General features: G+C 40.1%; 1 protein-coding gene across 2 annotated transcripts in view; it reads left to right on the top strand.

Moving 5' to 3' along the window:
* Positions 1-17456, top strand: part of POT1 (protection of telomeres 1) — a 161173-nt gene that overhangs the window by 127671 nt on the left and 16046 nt on the right. The window contains exon 20 of one of the 2 annotated variants that reach the window (XM_051848937.2): positions 11103-11240. The exons of the other annotated variant lie outside the window; for it this stretch is intronic. Within the exon in view, the coding sequence (XP_051704897.2) occupies positions 11103-11110 (8 nt within the window). The 3' untranslated portion in view covers positions 11111-11240. Of the gene's footprint in view, positions 1-11102; positions 11241-17456 lie in introns of those variants that run through there. 2 annotated transcript variants of the gene reach the window in all.

Below are 17456 nucleotides of genomic sequence, written 5' to 3'. Positions count from 1 at the left end.
CTATAGCAGGCTGATTTTTAAGTTGATAATTTTGTATGGTCCAGAAATATAAATATTCAAATGACCCTTTACAGAAAAAAGGTTCTGTACCACTAAGCTAGATGCTAGTTCCTTGTGTCCAGATTTGACCTCTGTACCTTTTATTTGAATATTACCAGAATCTATCAGACTTAAAGTTACATAAATTAAAGTAGTTTGGGAAGATGGTAAATAGAGGTGCTTAGAGCTCACCTCTCCCACACAGAAAAAGCAAAATAAATGACTAGCTGCATTTAGAGATGAATGCCAAAGGGAGAATAGTGGAACTGAGCAAGTAAGACACAGGAGCCCTGTAATACAAGGAGACCAGAAAGTAACAGAAAGTGCACCTGCATCCTTCATGCTAACAGCTGTGAGCCTGTCCTATAGACAAGAGAATTCCCCATTGCAAAGGGAAAGTTCAAGCAGAGCCCTAGCAGGCCCCATCTCCTCAGATGCCACCAGTCCTAGCCATTGTGGAGGGATGCACAGTCATGCGGGCATGGAGTACATTAAAGGAGTTACCTGGACTATGAATGGTAGCTTTGATTCCGAGAAGGAACTCACCTGATCTTCCCCTGACCCCCAAGCACAGGCTAAAGCAGTATGACACCATCTTGAGAAGAATGACTCATATCACATTGCCTTATCATACAGAAGCTTCTGCATAGCCTTACCCTTGGGGCCTCAAAGACTTCCATTACACTAGCCAAGGGGAAAAAAAATACAGCCTTATGAACCCAAATAGACACAGTATCATAACCAATTAGCCCATGCAGTGCCCTGCATTAGAAGTGACAGGTGGAAGCCAGAGCTGTTGCATAGTGGGTTAAGCCTCTGCCTGCAGTGCTGGCATCCCATATGGGTGCCCATTCAAGTCCTGGCTGCTCCTCTTCCTATCCAGTTCTCTGCTATGGCCTGGGAAAACAGTGGAAGATGACAAAAGTGCTTGGGCCCCTGCACCCATGTGGGAAACCCAGAAGAGGCTCCCAGCTCCTGGCTTTGGACCAGTCCAGCTCCAGTATTGTGGCCATTTAGGGAGTGAACCAGCATATAGAAGACCTTTTTCTCTCAACTATTTCTCAAATAAATAAAATGTTTAAAAAAAAAAGTGACAGGTGGATCTGCAGAACACCAGGGCCTTGCCCTTAAGAACCTACAGATCGGGATGCTTGCTACCCTGGGTTTAGGACTGCTCTCTCCCACCATCCCCCTCCCTCTGCCACATGGAAAACTGTCACTGCTGCAACCTGTGTGACTCTATTAGGACCATGACCCAGAACTCCTGTGACTTCAGCTCTACCCCTGCCACCATGGGCCATCAAGAGGGCCTGCATGTCTCCACTGAGATGGCAAGTGGCAATCCCAAGACTCTGACACCATCCCAGCCATTAGGTCACCACCAGGTCCTATAAATACCAACTTGACTGAGAACAAGCACCCGATTCCTCTTTCCTGATGTTTCCATTGATTTTACTGCAAAAACCTATAGGGAGACTCTACTACAGCATCCATCTGGAGCTAATTCCAAAAATACCTGTCAAATTGACAACTAAAAAACTCAAGGAAAAAGCCTTTTTTTTTTTTTTTACCATAAATGTCACCATTTAAAAGCTAAAGAGAGAACTGTTCTCTCTCCTTCCCTCTCCCATTCAAATAAATAAAATATTTTTTCCTGACAGGCAGAGTTAGAGAGAGAGAGAGACACAGAGAGAAAGCTCTTCCTTCCATTGGTTCACCCCCCAAATAGCTGCTCCAGCCAGCGCGCTGCACTGATCTGAAGCCAGGAGCCAGGTGCTTCCTCCTTGTCTCCCATGCGGGTGCAGGGCCCAAGGACCTGGGCCATCCTCCACTGCCTTCCGGGCCACAGCAGAGAGCTGGACTAGAAGAAGAGCAACCAGGACAGAATCTGGCACCCCAACCGGGACTAGAACCCAGGGTTCCGGTGCCGCAGGGAGAGGATTAGCCTAGTGAGCCACAGCACCAGCCAGTAAATAAAATATTTTTAAAAGAGAATTCCTAAGAATGATTATAAGGAAATTCAAGAAAATACAAGAGTTTAAGGAAATTGGGGAAACAATGCATGATGTGAATGAGATGTTCAGAAATCCAGAGATCTTGAAAAAGAACCAAGCTGAAATCTTAGAAATTGAAGAAATTTGGTCAAATAAAAACTGTTGAATGTGTCAGACTGTATCAAGCACAGGAAATAACATGTGAACTTAAAGCCTTAGAAAACACCCAAGTCTGAAAAAGCAGACAGTCTCCTACCTATCTCAGTCCACCATTGATACAGTGGGAAATCTGACTGCACAATAGGGCACAGGGTGTAGCTGGGTCTCTGGACAATCACTGTGTGCAGAGCCAAAGGCTCAGAACTCCCCGATTGCCTGGGTGGTCACGGTAACAGGATCCATCCCATCCTCACCCAAGGACTGCACAGATGCTTGTGCAGCTCATCTGGCAGAGCATTTGAGTGCTGTTGGCTAACCTTGGGCACTGATCACCTTGGAAGAGAAGAGGTGACAGTGTGATTATAGCAACTGAGATAATCATACCCTCTTCCTTGCTGAAAATATAGGATATCTACCACACCATACTTAAATGTTACCCTGGATACTCGCCCCACCCTGGAACCCTGCCCAGAGCTGCCTGGCCACCCCCAGGAAAACCTCTGGGTATTCACTGAAAGAGTAGACACTCTACTAAGCCACATGGGCATAGGCCATAGGTAAAAGCCATCAGCTGAAAAAACCAGCAAGTATTCACACAAATGCCTAAAATTAAATGAAGACATTCAAATAACAATAAGGAAGAAAACATGACTACCCCAAAGGAATAATAAAGAACACTTCAATATTAGAATGTGAAGACAGAGATAGACAAAATGCCTGAAAAAGAATTCAAAAGATTAGTCATAGCATTACACAGAAGTAATAAGAAAATTCAGGAGTTAAGGAAATCCATATGTGACAGGGAAGAAAAATTCTCCCAAGAGATTGAGGTTTTGAAGAGATATCACACTGAAATATTAGAAATGAAGAATTCAATTTGTCAAAAAAATACAGTGGAAAGCCTTAAAAGATTTTGTGAGGCAGAAGAAAGATTATCTGAGCTAAAAGACAAATTTTTGGAAATTTTTCAGACCAAAAACTAAAAAACAAAAAATTAGAATACCTAAAAGCAGTGTTGGAGATTTATGGGATACTCCCAAATGACCTGACATATGGGTCTTAGGAGTTCCTGAAGATGTGGAAAGAGAATGGATCAGAAGGCCTATTCAGTGAAATTACAGCAAACTTCCTTAATTTGGAGCAAGAAAATGCCATCCAAGAACTCCTAATAGAACTCCTAATAGACAAAACCTGAAAGTCAAACTTTGAATAGTACAACATAAAGAAAAGATTCTAAAATGTGCACAAGAGAAATGTCAGATTAATTTCAAAGGGTACCCAAATAGACTCAAACCTGACTTCTCATCAGACTGCCTGCAGGCTAAAAGAGAATGGAGAGACATAATCCAATCTTAAGAGAAAAAAACTTTCAACCCACAATACTCTACCCTAGGAAGCTCTCATTTATAAATGAAGGGAAATAAAGACCTTCATAACAAAGTTTAAAAGAATTTGTCGCCGGCGCCACGGCTCACTAGGCTAATCCTCCGCCTTGCGGTGCCCGCACACCAGGTTCTAGTCCTGGTCAGGGTGCCGGATTCTGTCCCGGTTGCCCCTCTTCCAGGCCAGCTCTCTGCTATGGCCCGGGAGTGCAGTGGAGGATGGCCCAAGCATTTGGGCCCTGCACCCCATGGGAGACCAGGATAACCACCTGGCTCCTGGCTTCAGATCAGTGCGGTGCGCCAGCCACGGCACGCCGGCCGCAGCGGCCATTTGAGGGTGAACCAACGGCGAAAGGAAGACTTTTCTCTCTGTCTCTGTCTCTGTCTCTGTCTCTCTCTCTCTCTCTCTCTCACTGTCCACTCTGCCTGTCCAAAAAAAAAAAAAAAAAAAGAAGAGGAAGAAGAAGAATTAACATTGTTAAAATGTCCTCACTATCCAAAATGATTTATAGATCCAATGCCCAGTAGCTGGAGTTTTGCTTTTTTGCTGTCTAGCCATGGTTGGGGGACAGGTGAAGGCAGTCCTTTGGCTGCCCAGGTGTAACTGGGTTACACCTGATGATCACAGCTCTGGGTCCTGAACTGTCTTGTGGTCGCATACCAAGCCTATAAGTACCTAGGGTGATACCGACTGAATCCCTCATCCGTCCTATCAGGGTCCCCGTTCTTTAGCTGATGCAAGGCAGTTTGAGAGGATACAATAGCAAGGGTTGGCCTGGAGATTGAGGCCATTGGGCTTTATTTTGTTCTGGGTCTCACATCCACAAGCCTGGTACTGAGCTTCAAGGCAAAAATCCAAATTTCACTTTCCCACTCTACTCCCCAGAAGCTAGAGACTTGCTCTACTATCTGCTAGAAGTTGGAGGGATGGTGGGTGTGATCCCTATGTCACCCAGATAAGGAGAGTCCAAAGGCTCAGTTTGCAGGTAGTGACCTGGGACAGTGATATTCATACTTGATCCATGGGCTCGAGTCTGGATTTCAGTTCCTCTCTCTCCCCCCTAAGCTGGCAGTCTCTCTCCACTATGCACTGCTTTATTCTCAGGCAGTAGTGACATGGCCACTCTTTTTCCTACCTTTTCCATGAGTCTTGTCATCTGTAGCAGTGTCTGTGGTCTCTCCCCTAGTTTCCTTGGCTCTTTTTTAAAATTCTTTTATTTGTATTTCATAAATGCAACATTAGGAACATAGCAATTCTTTCCACTGTACCCGCCCTCCACCCACTTTACCCCCATTCCCTCTCCTCCTGTTTAATCCAAGAAAGAAAAAGAAAAAGAATAGAATTTAAAAAATCTGAGAACTGTTCCTCAACAGTCTAGATGAGGGCTTTTCTATGTTATTGCTTCTCCAAGGTGATTTCACTGTTTTTCCTCCCCACTTCTTCATCTTTTCCCTTCCTTCTTCCCCTTTCTTTCCTTTCAGAAACTTAATTTTTTAAAGAACCCAAGGATGATATATCTTTTGTGAGCCCTTAGACATAGCTATAATTTATGAGACATAATACTATCCTCCATTTAATACACTAAAAGGAAGTGATTCTTGAGAACAAGTTTTAATATTAAGTCTCATGATATAACTCTTTGGGGACAGAGGTCCTGCATGGGAAGTTAGTTCACAGTGACTCTTGTTATTTTTTTAACAAGTAACACTCCTATGTATGACATCAGTGATCAACCAAGGCTCTTGACATGAGCTGCCTAGGCTATGGGAGCCTTTGGATCCACTAGATCAATAAGGTCATAAGTAGAAGTTCTTTCCTCCCTTCAGGAAAAGTACATCCTTCTTTGGTGGCCAATTCTTTCAACTCACCCACAGGGGTCCTTTATGTAGGACATTTTTTGCCATAGTGTCTTGGCTTTCCATACCTGAAATGTTCCTCCTGGGCTTTTTAGCCAGAACAGAATGCCTTGAGAGATGATTCTGAGGTCAGAGTGCTACTTAAAGCAATTATCATTCTATGAGACTGCTCTATGGACTACTTCCCGTGTTGGAGCCTTCACTCCTTTTTAATTCTGTCTATTATTGTTTCCACACACTTAGTCCTATTTATATGATCACTTTAACAGTTGATCCTAAATATATTGTAACATTATGACTTAATCCTACCCATTTGATCTTTATAACACTTAAGCTGCTATTTTTGCCAGCCAGCTTAAGGGAATTTGGGGTCCTAAAATCCAAACGGTCAACAGACACCTGATAAAACACTCAGGATTGCTAGCCATCAGAGAAATGCAGATCAAAACCACAATGAGGTTTCACCTCACCCCACATTAGAATGGCTTACATACAGAAATCAACAAACAACAAAGGATGGTGAGAATGAGGGGGAAAAGGACCCTAATCCACTGTTGGTGGGAATGTAAACTGGTAAAGCCACTGTGGAAGACAGAGTGAAGATACCTCAGAGGTCTGAATATAGACCTACCATACGACCCAGCCATCCCACTCCTGGAAATTCAGCCAAGAGAAATGAAATCAGCATATGAAAGAGCTATCTATCTCCGTGTTTATCGAAGCTCAATACACAACAGCAAAGACATGGAATTAACATAAATGACTGTCAACTGAAGACTGGATAAAGAACTTATGGGATATGTACACCATGGAATACCACACAGCAGAAAAAAAAAAGAAGTCCAGTCATTTGCAACAAAGTGGATGAAAATAGAGAACATCATACTTTATGAAATAAGCCAGTCCCAAAGGGACAATTTCTATATGTTCTCCCTGACTCGCAATAACTAATAGAGCACCTAAAAGGTAACATGTAGAAATGAACACTTTGAGAAGCAATGATTTCGAACAGCCTGTCTCTTGATTGAGGAACAGCTTTTTATTCTACATTTTTCTTTTCCTTTATAATAATTTCCGTATTTTTTTCTTTCATACGAATCATTGAACTCTAGTTAGCATAGAGTTAACCATATATGTATAAAGTTAATTGATAATAGATCTTAGTAAAGAATAAGAGTGAGACTAAGAAAAGGAAGAGGGAGGGCGGTGGGAGTGTGGGATGGAGGGCAGGCATGGTGGGAAGAATTACCAAGATCGTTGGCTCCTGTGAAGGTGCATAAATTACTAAATGTTGTCTCTGTGGGGAGATGATTTCTGGGGTAACCTACTCAGCTGCCATCTATCTGCACTTAAAGCATGTTAATTCTGCAAATTTTGTCACTTCATATAGTGGACATTATCGTGTCAAAATATGTAGAAACATGTTTCTTGCAATTACTTGGTATGAGTAACTTTTCAGTGGATGATTCTTAATTATTTCACTATCTCTTTCTGTTGTGTTGTCTTTTCAAGCGTCTTATCAGGCTAGTTTTGGAATTTTGTGTTTGCATGAATGTACCTGTGTTTTTTGTCTTGTTACTTCATTACCTTATGGTTACTCATATCATTTTATTACTCTGTCTTTTCTGTTGTTTCTCCTTAATAAATCCAGGGACCCCAAGGCTTCACCACACCACTGGAGGTTTTTATATGATTAGATTTAAAGTCTGTCCAGGATGCCTGATATGGATTAGGCCTCTTCAAGGCATAGTGGTCTTGACATACTTTTTCATGCCTCAAGAATTCATCGTGAAAAGAATGTTAATGTAAGAAGAGAGCACTCCTGTAATGTGTTTCACCAGGAAATTCAGGCTCTGTGAAGGCTCTCATGAGTTACACTCAGATTACAGAGAATGTAATTTGAGGGAAATAAAAGTATCTTCCTCTGCTGGCCCCTCAGGATCTTGAGATAGTGTCAAAGTCTTCTATCCATTCCAGGAGAAAGGAAGCTGGATAGCTGATAAAATGTGTATATCATGACCTCTCTTTTCCCTCTGCTACTTGAAAATAGTGTCAGAGCTCAGCACATAGGAACTCAACCATGTGCTCAGGTGTGTGAGACTGTATCTTCCTTTGGCAGTCAGAAAATTATTCACTGGTGCTTTATACTAATTTTCCCTTCAGTGTTGTGAAACTATAAAACTCTTAAAAGACAATGTAAATACTACAAGACATTGGAATTGGCAAGGATTTTCTGTATCAAAAACCCCAAAAACACAAGAAATAAAAGCAAAAATGGACAAATTAGATTATATCAAACTAAAGACTTTTTGCACAGCTAAACAATCAATAAAGTGAAGAAACAACCTACAGAACAGAAGGAAATACTTGCAGGCAATGAATCAGACAAGGGTTAATATCCAGAATATATAGGGAACTCACACAACACAGAGCAACAATACCAATAATAAGACTAATCCAATTAAAATGGACAAATCTAAACAGACATTTCTCAAAAGAAGACATAAAAATGGCCAACAGGTACATGCAAAATTTATCAATATCCCTAGTCATCAGAGAAATCAAATCAAAACCACAATGATATATCACCTCCTCCAGGGAGACTATTTTTTTTTTTTGTTTTTTTGACAGGCAGAGTGGACAGTGAGAGAGAGAGACAGAGAGAAAGGTCTTCCTTTGCCGTTGGTTCACCCTCCAATGGCCGCCGCGGCCGGCGCACTGCGGCCGGCGCACTGCGCTGATCCGATGGCAGGAGCCAGGAGCCAGGTGCTTTTCCTGGTCTCCCATGGGGTGCAGGACCCAAGCACTTGGGCCATCCTCCACTGCACTACCTGGCCACAGCAGAGAGCTGGCCTGGAAGAGGGGCAACCGGGACAGAATCCGGCGCCCCAACCGGGACTAGAACCCGGTGTGCCGGTGCCGCTAGGTGGAGGATTAGCCTAGTGAGCCGCGGCGCCGGCTCAGGGAGACTATTTTCAAAAAGCAAAAAGTAACAGGTATTGATGAAGTTGTGGAGAAAAGGGAACACTTGCAGACTCTTGGTGGGAATGTAAGTTAGTAAACCCATTGGGGAAAACCAAATGGAGGTTCCTTAAAAATCTAAAATTAAAATTAACATATGCTTTATCAATTCCACTCCTGGGTATGTGCCTACAGGAAATTAAACACATCTGGCGGAGACATCTATACTCACAAATACTCACATGTGTAGTGTCATCCACCAATGAATGGATAAAGAAAATATACATATACACAATGGAATACTACTAAGCCATAAGAAAGATAAAACCTTGTCATTAGCAGCAATGTGGCTGGACCTGAGGAAATTATGTTAAATGAAATCAGCACAACATGGAAATACAATTATCACATTATCTCACCATATGGGGAGTCTAAAACATAGGTAATCTTAGAGAAATTAAAAATATAGCTGTGGTTACCACAGCCCAGGGAGGGAAGTGGGATGGGAAGGCTGGGCAAAGATGAATTCATAGATAGGAGTAAGAAAATTCTTGGTTTCCTTTACACAGTAGAGTGACTATAAATAACATTGAAGATAATGTTAATTTACTATACATTTCTCCATTAAAAATGAAAGTTGGGCTTTAGACACTTTTACTATTAAGAAATGTTCGAAAGAATATATTGATGTTGATTGGATATTATACTATGTATGCATGAAAGGAAATATCACATACTATCCATAAACATGCAAAATTTTGTCTTTCAAAAATTTTTTTCAATAAAATTAAAAAAAAAAAAACACACACACCACTAGGGTTGGGCATTTGGCCCAATAAAAATACCGCATCTGGTATTGGAGTACCTAGGTTTTATACAAAGCTCTGTTCCTGACTCCAACTGCCTGCCAAGGCAGTCCCTGACTCAAGTAACTGAGTTCCTTTTATCCACGTGGAAAATCCGGACTGCGTTCTCACCTCCTGGCTATGCATACAGCCAGGGCTGTTGCAGGCATTTGGAGCTTTAACCAGGTGATGCAAGTTCTCTCTCTCCCGCTATCCCTACCATTCTCAAGTAGACAGATGTTTTAAAAATTATGAAATAATGGTAGAAAGAAAGGAATAGTCATTTATAAAGTTTATGGGGAAAATTTTTGGCATGTAGCCAGTGTGTAAAAGTCTAATTTCTTCATTTGAATCACTTAAAACTAAAATATCAACAAAGCTATGGACTTCCCAATGCTTCTGTCACTCAAAAAAATGTACATAATGTCACTGACTAGCCATTAGTTATTGTCCAGTCATCAGGGATTTTTTTTTTCTTCGTAATGGCAACATCTAGTTTTGGAATGAGATATATGACTCAATGTATCTGACTCTTCTTATAATACAGAGTTAAAGAGTAATGATATAATATGCTATCAGTGTTAAGGCTATGGTCTTAGTTAAATCTAAATATAAATTAAAAACAATTTTATACTTGGATACTTGGTGAGATATTTTATGTTCCCAGAGACCTGCATCCATTTGAAAGCATCAAATTTCCAGTATTGAATTTGCAAATTACTTTCTATCCTAACATCAGAAAAGGAGTATATGATCCATACTATAAGTTATTTGCCTGAAAAAGTAAGATTTGGTTTTTTTTAAATTTATTTATATATAGAACAGATTTCATGTATTTCATATATACATTTTTAAGAGCATAATGATACTTCCTACCCTCTATCCCTCATCTTTCCTATTTTTTCTTTTAATTTTTGGGACAACATACTTTTAATTTACTTTATAATCATAAACTTAATCCTCCGCTAAAGAATGCAACAAGCACAAGTATAAAGATTGGGTTCTTACAAGAGAACATACATCAGGCACTTAAAATTGCCCAAAATCCAGCTTCAAAATTTTCCTCAAACTTTATGATGCCACATTTGGCTATTCTAAGACATTGACAATGAAGACCTTTCAGAATGATACCACCCCCATAGAATCATGGAAGAGAAGATTAAATCATGAGGCCAATTCAGTTACTTCCCTCATAAGGGATACCAATTATGCAAATGTCTGTGACAGGATTTCCAGGGCTCCATTTTAAATAGATCAATGTGCTTTTAAAGTTTAAAAAGTGCACTTGCCTTGGTCACTGGCTTGCCAATAGAAATTTCCGTGCCAAAAGAACATCAAGAGGTCAAACCTCTCTCGAAAGAGCTTCAGTTCTTTGGTTTAAGGCCTTAGTTTTTCATAAAATGTAAACCAGTCAGGAAAACCATCATATTTTATGTTGTTTTCAATATCTGAAGTAAGTATAAAGTCTTGAGTGACGTTTGACTGGAAAGAAAGGACTATACAGGTTATGAAACCCCAGTGGCAAAAGGCTGCCGTGTACAATTCCTGGGTCCACCCCTCTGACAGATGGCAATGTGAGTGGCAGCAGCCTCTGAGAAACCTGGAAGTGAAGGCAGAGCTAGAAGACAAGGTTTCTAACCCCAGCCATTACCTATTGACAATCAGCAAGCTTAGGATTCAATCCCATCTTTCACACTAAGTCACTTAATCCTGACCACGTCACATACCTGGACCCTCATCTAAAAGATAGACCATTTGTTTCTAGGTGTTCTTGTTAGATAAAATGTTTCATTTTTATGCACTAAATCATATTGAATCTGTTAAAAATTAGAATTTAAAAAAATGAGCTATTGCATTTGATACAGCAGGTTGAGCCACCAATCGTGCTGCCAACATCACATACTGGAGTGCTGGTTTGTGTCCTGGATGCACTGCTTCACATCCAGCTTCCTGCTACAGCACCTGGGAAGGTAGTAGAAGATGGCCAAAGTGCTTGAGTCCCTCTTTCCCACATGGAAGAACAAGATAGAGTTCCTGGATCCTGGCTTCAGCCTAGTCCAGCCAAGCCTGTTAGAGGCATTTAGGGATGAACCATCAGATAAAACATCTATCTACTACTTTCTGTTACCCTGCCTTTTGAATAAACAAATTTTTAAAATAGCAAATGCAAATAAGAATGTTTGGACTTATTAATATAACTAGTGCTGAATTTAATACATTTAAATTAATCTGATCCTAAACAGAAGGTAAAATTGGTATAAATTTCCCAAGGGTGACAAACTATTTAAGCTGTTTTGAACATTTAAAATACTTTGAAATCTCCATTTTCTCCTTGTTGGTCCTCTAAAGTCCTCCAATAGCTAGAAACAGATTGTAAACTAATGAACTAGGTGATCTTTAAGATCTCTCCTGGTTCTGACATTTCTTTGATTTAATGATGGATTCTTTGTTCAATATTGCCCAGAGACACTGCTACTGAATCTAGTTGTTGTTGACAGCCCTAAAACAGGACTCAACTCCATCTGTTAACAAACGTCTTATACTGTCCAACTCCAAGACTTGATTTAATGAGCATTCTCAGTGGAAAGAGTGAAGAAAATGACAAAGAAGTGCATTACAGGCTGTCTTTTGAATATCATTAAAAAAAATCCTTAAGCAGCCTAAGGGGAAAGTAAAAGAAAATAAAAAATAGTATCACCAGTCTGGAATCATTGCTCTACTTTAGTTACTATTCTTTTTCTGTTGGGTCCTGCTCCCCTCCCCCCTTTTCCAAAGTGAGGATTCCTCCTTGGCATCTGAAAAAGTCTTTTCAGTCTCAGCTTGGAAAACTGTTAGATCATCAGCCATTTCACTGTTTCAAGAAAAAGACCAATTAATTGGCTTAGCTCCTTCACTGAGTGGAGATTATTTAAATTTTAATTTATTCCTTTATTTATGTGGCAGGAAGACATACAGACAGGAAAAGTACCCATCTGCTAGTTCACTACCCAAATGACTACAATAGCCAAGGTTGGGCCAGACCAAAATTGGGAACCCAAAACTCAATTCAAGTCTTCCATATGAGTGACAGGAACCTAACTACTTGAACCATCACCTGCTTCCCCCAGGTATGCACTATCCAGGTAGCTGGAATCAGGAGTGGAGACAGTTGATTTTCCTAGCATTCCTCCAAAGTCCTCCAGGAACAGTGACCCAAAATATGAAGACCAAACTTTACCACAAGTTAATATGAGTCATATATTGTCTGAAAGGAAATACTTTACATGAAGCCTTATTCCACTGATTTGTGAAGTAAATTCAAAATTATTACCTCAGACTAGAAAGTAGGGGAGAAGGGGAGAAGGAAGGGAAAAGAGAGAGGGGCAGGAATGAATGGAAAATCATATTCTTAGAATCATATCTATGAACTATACTGGATCTGTTCTCTTTGTGTTAATATCATATTAACATAAGAAATAAAGTATCAGATGGTAAAAAAGAACTTAATGGAAAATAATGCTCATTTGTACTAATCTTCAGAGGAATGTAAATCAAACCAATACTATTTTTGTATATGAAACAATGATTGAAAAAAATTTTTCTGAAGCTAGGACTTATAAAACACCTTCCTATACAATTGTTATGACTTGAATTTTTTCTGAGAAGTTTTAAAGGGCACAAATATTTTTCACAAACTGTTCCTCTTTGTGCCTTTTCTTTTATGTATTATGAAAAGTTGAGAGTGACCATAATGTCAAAAAATACTGTTTAGAAAATGTAGGAATAACCATAATATCCCAATGCTGATTAATAAATTACTAATTACCAAAAAAGCCTTCAAAGATTATATTTTAGAATATTAAAGAACATAAGAACATCTTTATATTTACTCTTCTGTGAAAAAGTAGTGTATCACCAATCTGTCCCTATCTGTATGTGGGTCTTTGCATTTATTCAACAGAGCAATTTCATTAAGCTCGTATTTTGTTCAGAACACTAGGATGAAACTGAAAATGCAGCAATTATTAAGACAGTGCCTTCAGGGCCTGGCTAGCTCAGTCGGTAGAGCATGAGACAGTGCCTTCCCCAAGAATCACATTTGTGCCCAAAATTACAGGCATCAGTTAGACTATAGTGATAGTTTGAAAGGACTTCTGTTGTTTATTTTCCCTCTATGCTTTTCAGAATCCTGTAGACAGCATGTATAAATTCATACTCAGACTAGTACATACATGCAATTTTGTAACATCATTCAATGCACCCTGTGCGTTTTTGAAGAGTCTGAGAATGAAAGCAGTTTTCTTGAGCAGCTGGTGAAAATCAACCTCTTGATCTCATAGCACTTGCACAGCCTTCAGAACCTGTTGGTCGTCTCTAGAGTAAGGAAGGAATCTAAGGAATGGAACACACTCTCTTCTGGTATTCCCGTTTTGCAATTAAGAGATACATAATTTAAAAGTTTAGTCACTTGTCTCTGGGGATAATTCATAATAAAAATGGAAGAACCCTACTATGCCAACCATATATTAATGCTTTGGCTGTTCAGAGTTTATATAAAATTACTTCATTAACTTCAAATCTATTCATTAAATGAAATACCACATATGGTCTATCATTTTTAATTTTGCTAAAAATTTCTACTTGCAGATGTGGCTAAATAGTTTAAGAATCAATTTATAATTATCACCAGGAAAGCTTATTTTACTCCACTGGGTTTCTAGATGTAATGCATAATTCAAGAGAACCATTGCTAATTTTAGGTTATAAAAATAAGTCTTCTACATTTTTCATAAGCTTCACATTAAACAGCATTATTTCTTATGCTTTGGATATGAAAAGGTTAATTTTTCTTAGAACTTTATAAACAAAAGTTAAAGTTAATATTAAATGATTTGATAGAAGCTTTATGTTGCTTTTTTAAGTTATGAATAAAGCTGTGATTTTAAAGATAAATTTTGCTATACCCATAATAGATACCAAATCAGGCTGCAATGAATATATAAACTAGAAATAACCGAGGAAATTCAAATTTCTTTTGGCAGTAGGCCATTTGTGACTTACCCATGAAAATAATTGAGGTATGTCATTTTCTTCACTTTACCGATTTTGAATTTGATATGCATAAAATCTGTAGATCTTTTCTGTAATACTCATTTTCTCTATTTCATTTGCTTTTGAAAAAATGTGATTTGTGTACTTTGAATTTGTTTATCCCTTCATAAAAAATTCATTTGAAATTGTTTTTCAAAAGGAAAAGAGGATGAATTTTAACAAGAATTAGCTTGTGAATGCTAAAGAAACTTACTGCATATATTACAAAGATGTGCTTTATACTTTAGTAGCTTGAAATGCTGACTTTGTATCAGACATACAACATTCTTTTTTTTTTATTTGACAGGTAGAGATATAGACAGTGAGAGAGCCAGAGACAGAGAGAAAGGTCTTCCTTCCACTGGTTCATTCCCCAAATGGCTGCTACAGCCGGCGCTGCACCATTCCGAAGCCAGGAGCCAGGAGCCCCTTCCTGGTCTCTCATTCGGGTGCAGGGGCCCAAGCACATCGGCCTTCCTCCACTGCCCTCCCAGGCCACAGCAGAGAGCTAGACTGGAAGAGGAGCAACTGGGACTAGAACCCAGTGCCCATATGGGATGTAGGCGACGAAAGTGGAGGATTAACCAAGTGAGCCATGGCGCCAGCTCACATACAACATTCTTGTATTGAGTATGAGGGAAATTGTGAGAACAGCCAGGGCTAGCACTGTGGGGTAGTAGGCTTGTGCTTCTACCTGTGGCACCGGCATCCCACATGGGCACAGGTTTGTGTCCTGGCTACTCCTCTTCCAATGCAGCTCTCCACTACGGCCTGGGAAAGCAGTGGGAGATGGCCCAAGTGCTTGGGGCCCTGCATGAGCATGGGAGACCTGGAAGAAGCTCTTGACTTTGGGTCAGCCCAGCTCCAGCCATTATGGTCTTTTGGGGAATTAACCAGCCGATCAAAGACCTTTCTCTGTTTCTCCCTCTCTATATACCTCTCAAATAAATAATCTTTAAAATAGTGGGCCAGGCCGGCGCCGCGGCTCAATAGGCTAATCCTCCACCTAGCAGCGCCAGCACACCAGGTTCTAGTCCCGGTCGGGACACCGGATTCTGTCCCGGTTGCCCTTCTTCCAGGCCAGCTCTCTGTTGTGGCCCGGGAAGGCAGTGGAGGAGGCCCAAGTGCTTGGGCCCTGCACCCCATGGGAGACCAGGATAAGCTCCTGGCTCCTGCCTTCGGATCAGCGCGGTGCGCTGGCCGCAGTGCGCCAGCCGTGGCGGCCATTGGAGGGTGAACCAACGGCAAAAGGAAGACCTTTCTCTCTGTCTCTCTCTCTCTCACTGTCCACTCTGCCTGTCAAAAAAAAAAAAAAAAAAAAAAATAGTGGGCCAGTACCGTGGCTCACTTGGTTAATCCTCCATGTGGCACTGGCATCCCATATGGGTACCAGGTTCTAGTCCCGGTTGCTCCTCTTCCAGTCCAGCTCTCCACTGACAGTGGAGGATGGCCCAAGTGCTTGGGCCCTACACCCACATGGGAGACCAGGAGGAAGCACCTGGCTCCTGGCTTCGGAATGGCACAGTGCTGGCTGTAGTGGCCATTTGGGGAGTGAACCAATGGAAGGAAGACCTTTCTGTCTGTCTCTCTCTCTAACTCTGCCTGCCCCCCCCCAAAAAAAAGAATAATGAAGACACCAAGTCCCCTCCCAAAAGGAAAACAAATTTCAATATTAGAATGTGAAGATGAAGAAATTTATGAGATGCCAGAAATGGAATTCAAAAAATTAATCATAGGATTACTCAAAAGCAATCAAGCAAATTTGAAACTAAAGAAAACTATACATCATATGAAAATTTTTTCCATGCAATGAAATTTTAAAGAGAAATCAAAATCAAATATTAGAAATTAAAAATTCAGTAGATCCAATACAAAATGCATTAGAAAGGCTTAACAGACTTGGTGAGGCAGAATAATATATTAGCTAGAAGACAAATCTTTGGAAATCTTTCAGTCAGACAAAAAAAAAAAAAAGGCAAGAAATTAGAAACCTTAAAACAGTGTTGGGGATTTATGGGATACTATCTAATGACCCAACATGTGGGTCTTAGGAGTTCTTGAAGACGTGAAAAGAGAATGGACTAGAAGATCTATTTAGTGAAATAGACAACGTCCCCAATTTGAAGAAAAATTTGAAGAAAGGGACATCCAAGTAAAGGAAGCACATAGAACTCCTAATAGATATGACCAGAAAAGATGTTCACCATAACACATTTTAGTCAGATTTTCCACAGTAAAACATAAAGAAAAGATTCTAAAATGTGCACAAGAGAAATGCCAGATTACTTTCAGAGAATTTCCTATTAGAATCACAACTGATTTCTCATCAGAAACCTCATAGGCTAGAAGACAATGGTGAGACATAGTCCAAGTCTTAAGAGGAAAAAGCTGTCAATCCAGAATACTATACCCTTGAAAACACTCATTTGTGAATGAAGGTGAAATAAAGACCCTCCGTTCAAAAAGAAATTGAAAGCATTTGTCACCACTCATCCAGCCTTACAAAAGATGCTTAAGGTTGTGCTATACCATTGGGTTAAGCCACGCCTACAAAGTCAGCATCTCACATGAACACCAATTTGAATGCCAGCTGCTTCCACTTAGAGCACCTAAAAAGCAATTTAGGAAGTGAAATTGACACTTTGAGAAGCAATGACTTTGAACAGCCCTCATCTCGACTATTGAGGAACAGTTTTTTTCACACTATTTGTTGAATTCATAACATATTCACATAATCATGTGAATAAGGTTAATTGAAAATAAATATTAGTAAAAATTAAGAATGAGAATAGGTGAGGGAGGAGGAAGAGGAGTGGGAGAATGTGTGGGAGGGTGGGTACGGTGGTAAGAGTCACCATGTTACTAAAGTTGTAATTATGAAATACATGAAGTTTGAATTCATTAAATAAAGGTTTCAAAAAAAGATTTATGTATTTAAAGTCAAAATTACAGAGAGGCAGAGAGAGAGAGAGAAAGAGAAAGCGAGAGAAAGAGAAAGAGAAAGCAAGAGAAAGAGGAAGCAAGAGAAAGAGAAAGAGAAAGAGAGAGAAAAAGAGAGAGAGAAAGAGAGAGAGATCTTCTATCATCTGGTTCACTCCCCAAATGGCTTCAACAGCTAAAGCTGGGCCAATCCAAAGCCAGGAGCCAGA

This window comes from Oryctolagus cuniculus, chromosome 3 (assembly GCF_964237555.1).
Source record: "Oryctolagus cuniculus chromosome 3, mOryCun1.1, whole genome shotgun sequence".
NCBI classification, from domain to species: Eukaryota; Metazoa; Chordata; class Mammalia; order Lagomorpha; family Leporidae; genus Oryctolagus; species Oryctolagus cuniculus.
The sequence above is the reverse complement of the archived record's forward strand: the minus strand, read 5'-3'. Positions and strand labels throughout refer to the sequence as shown.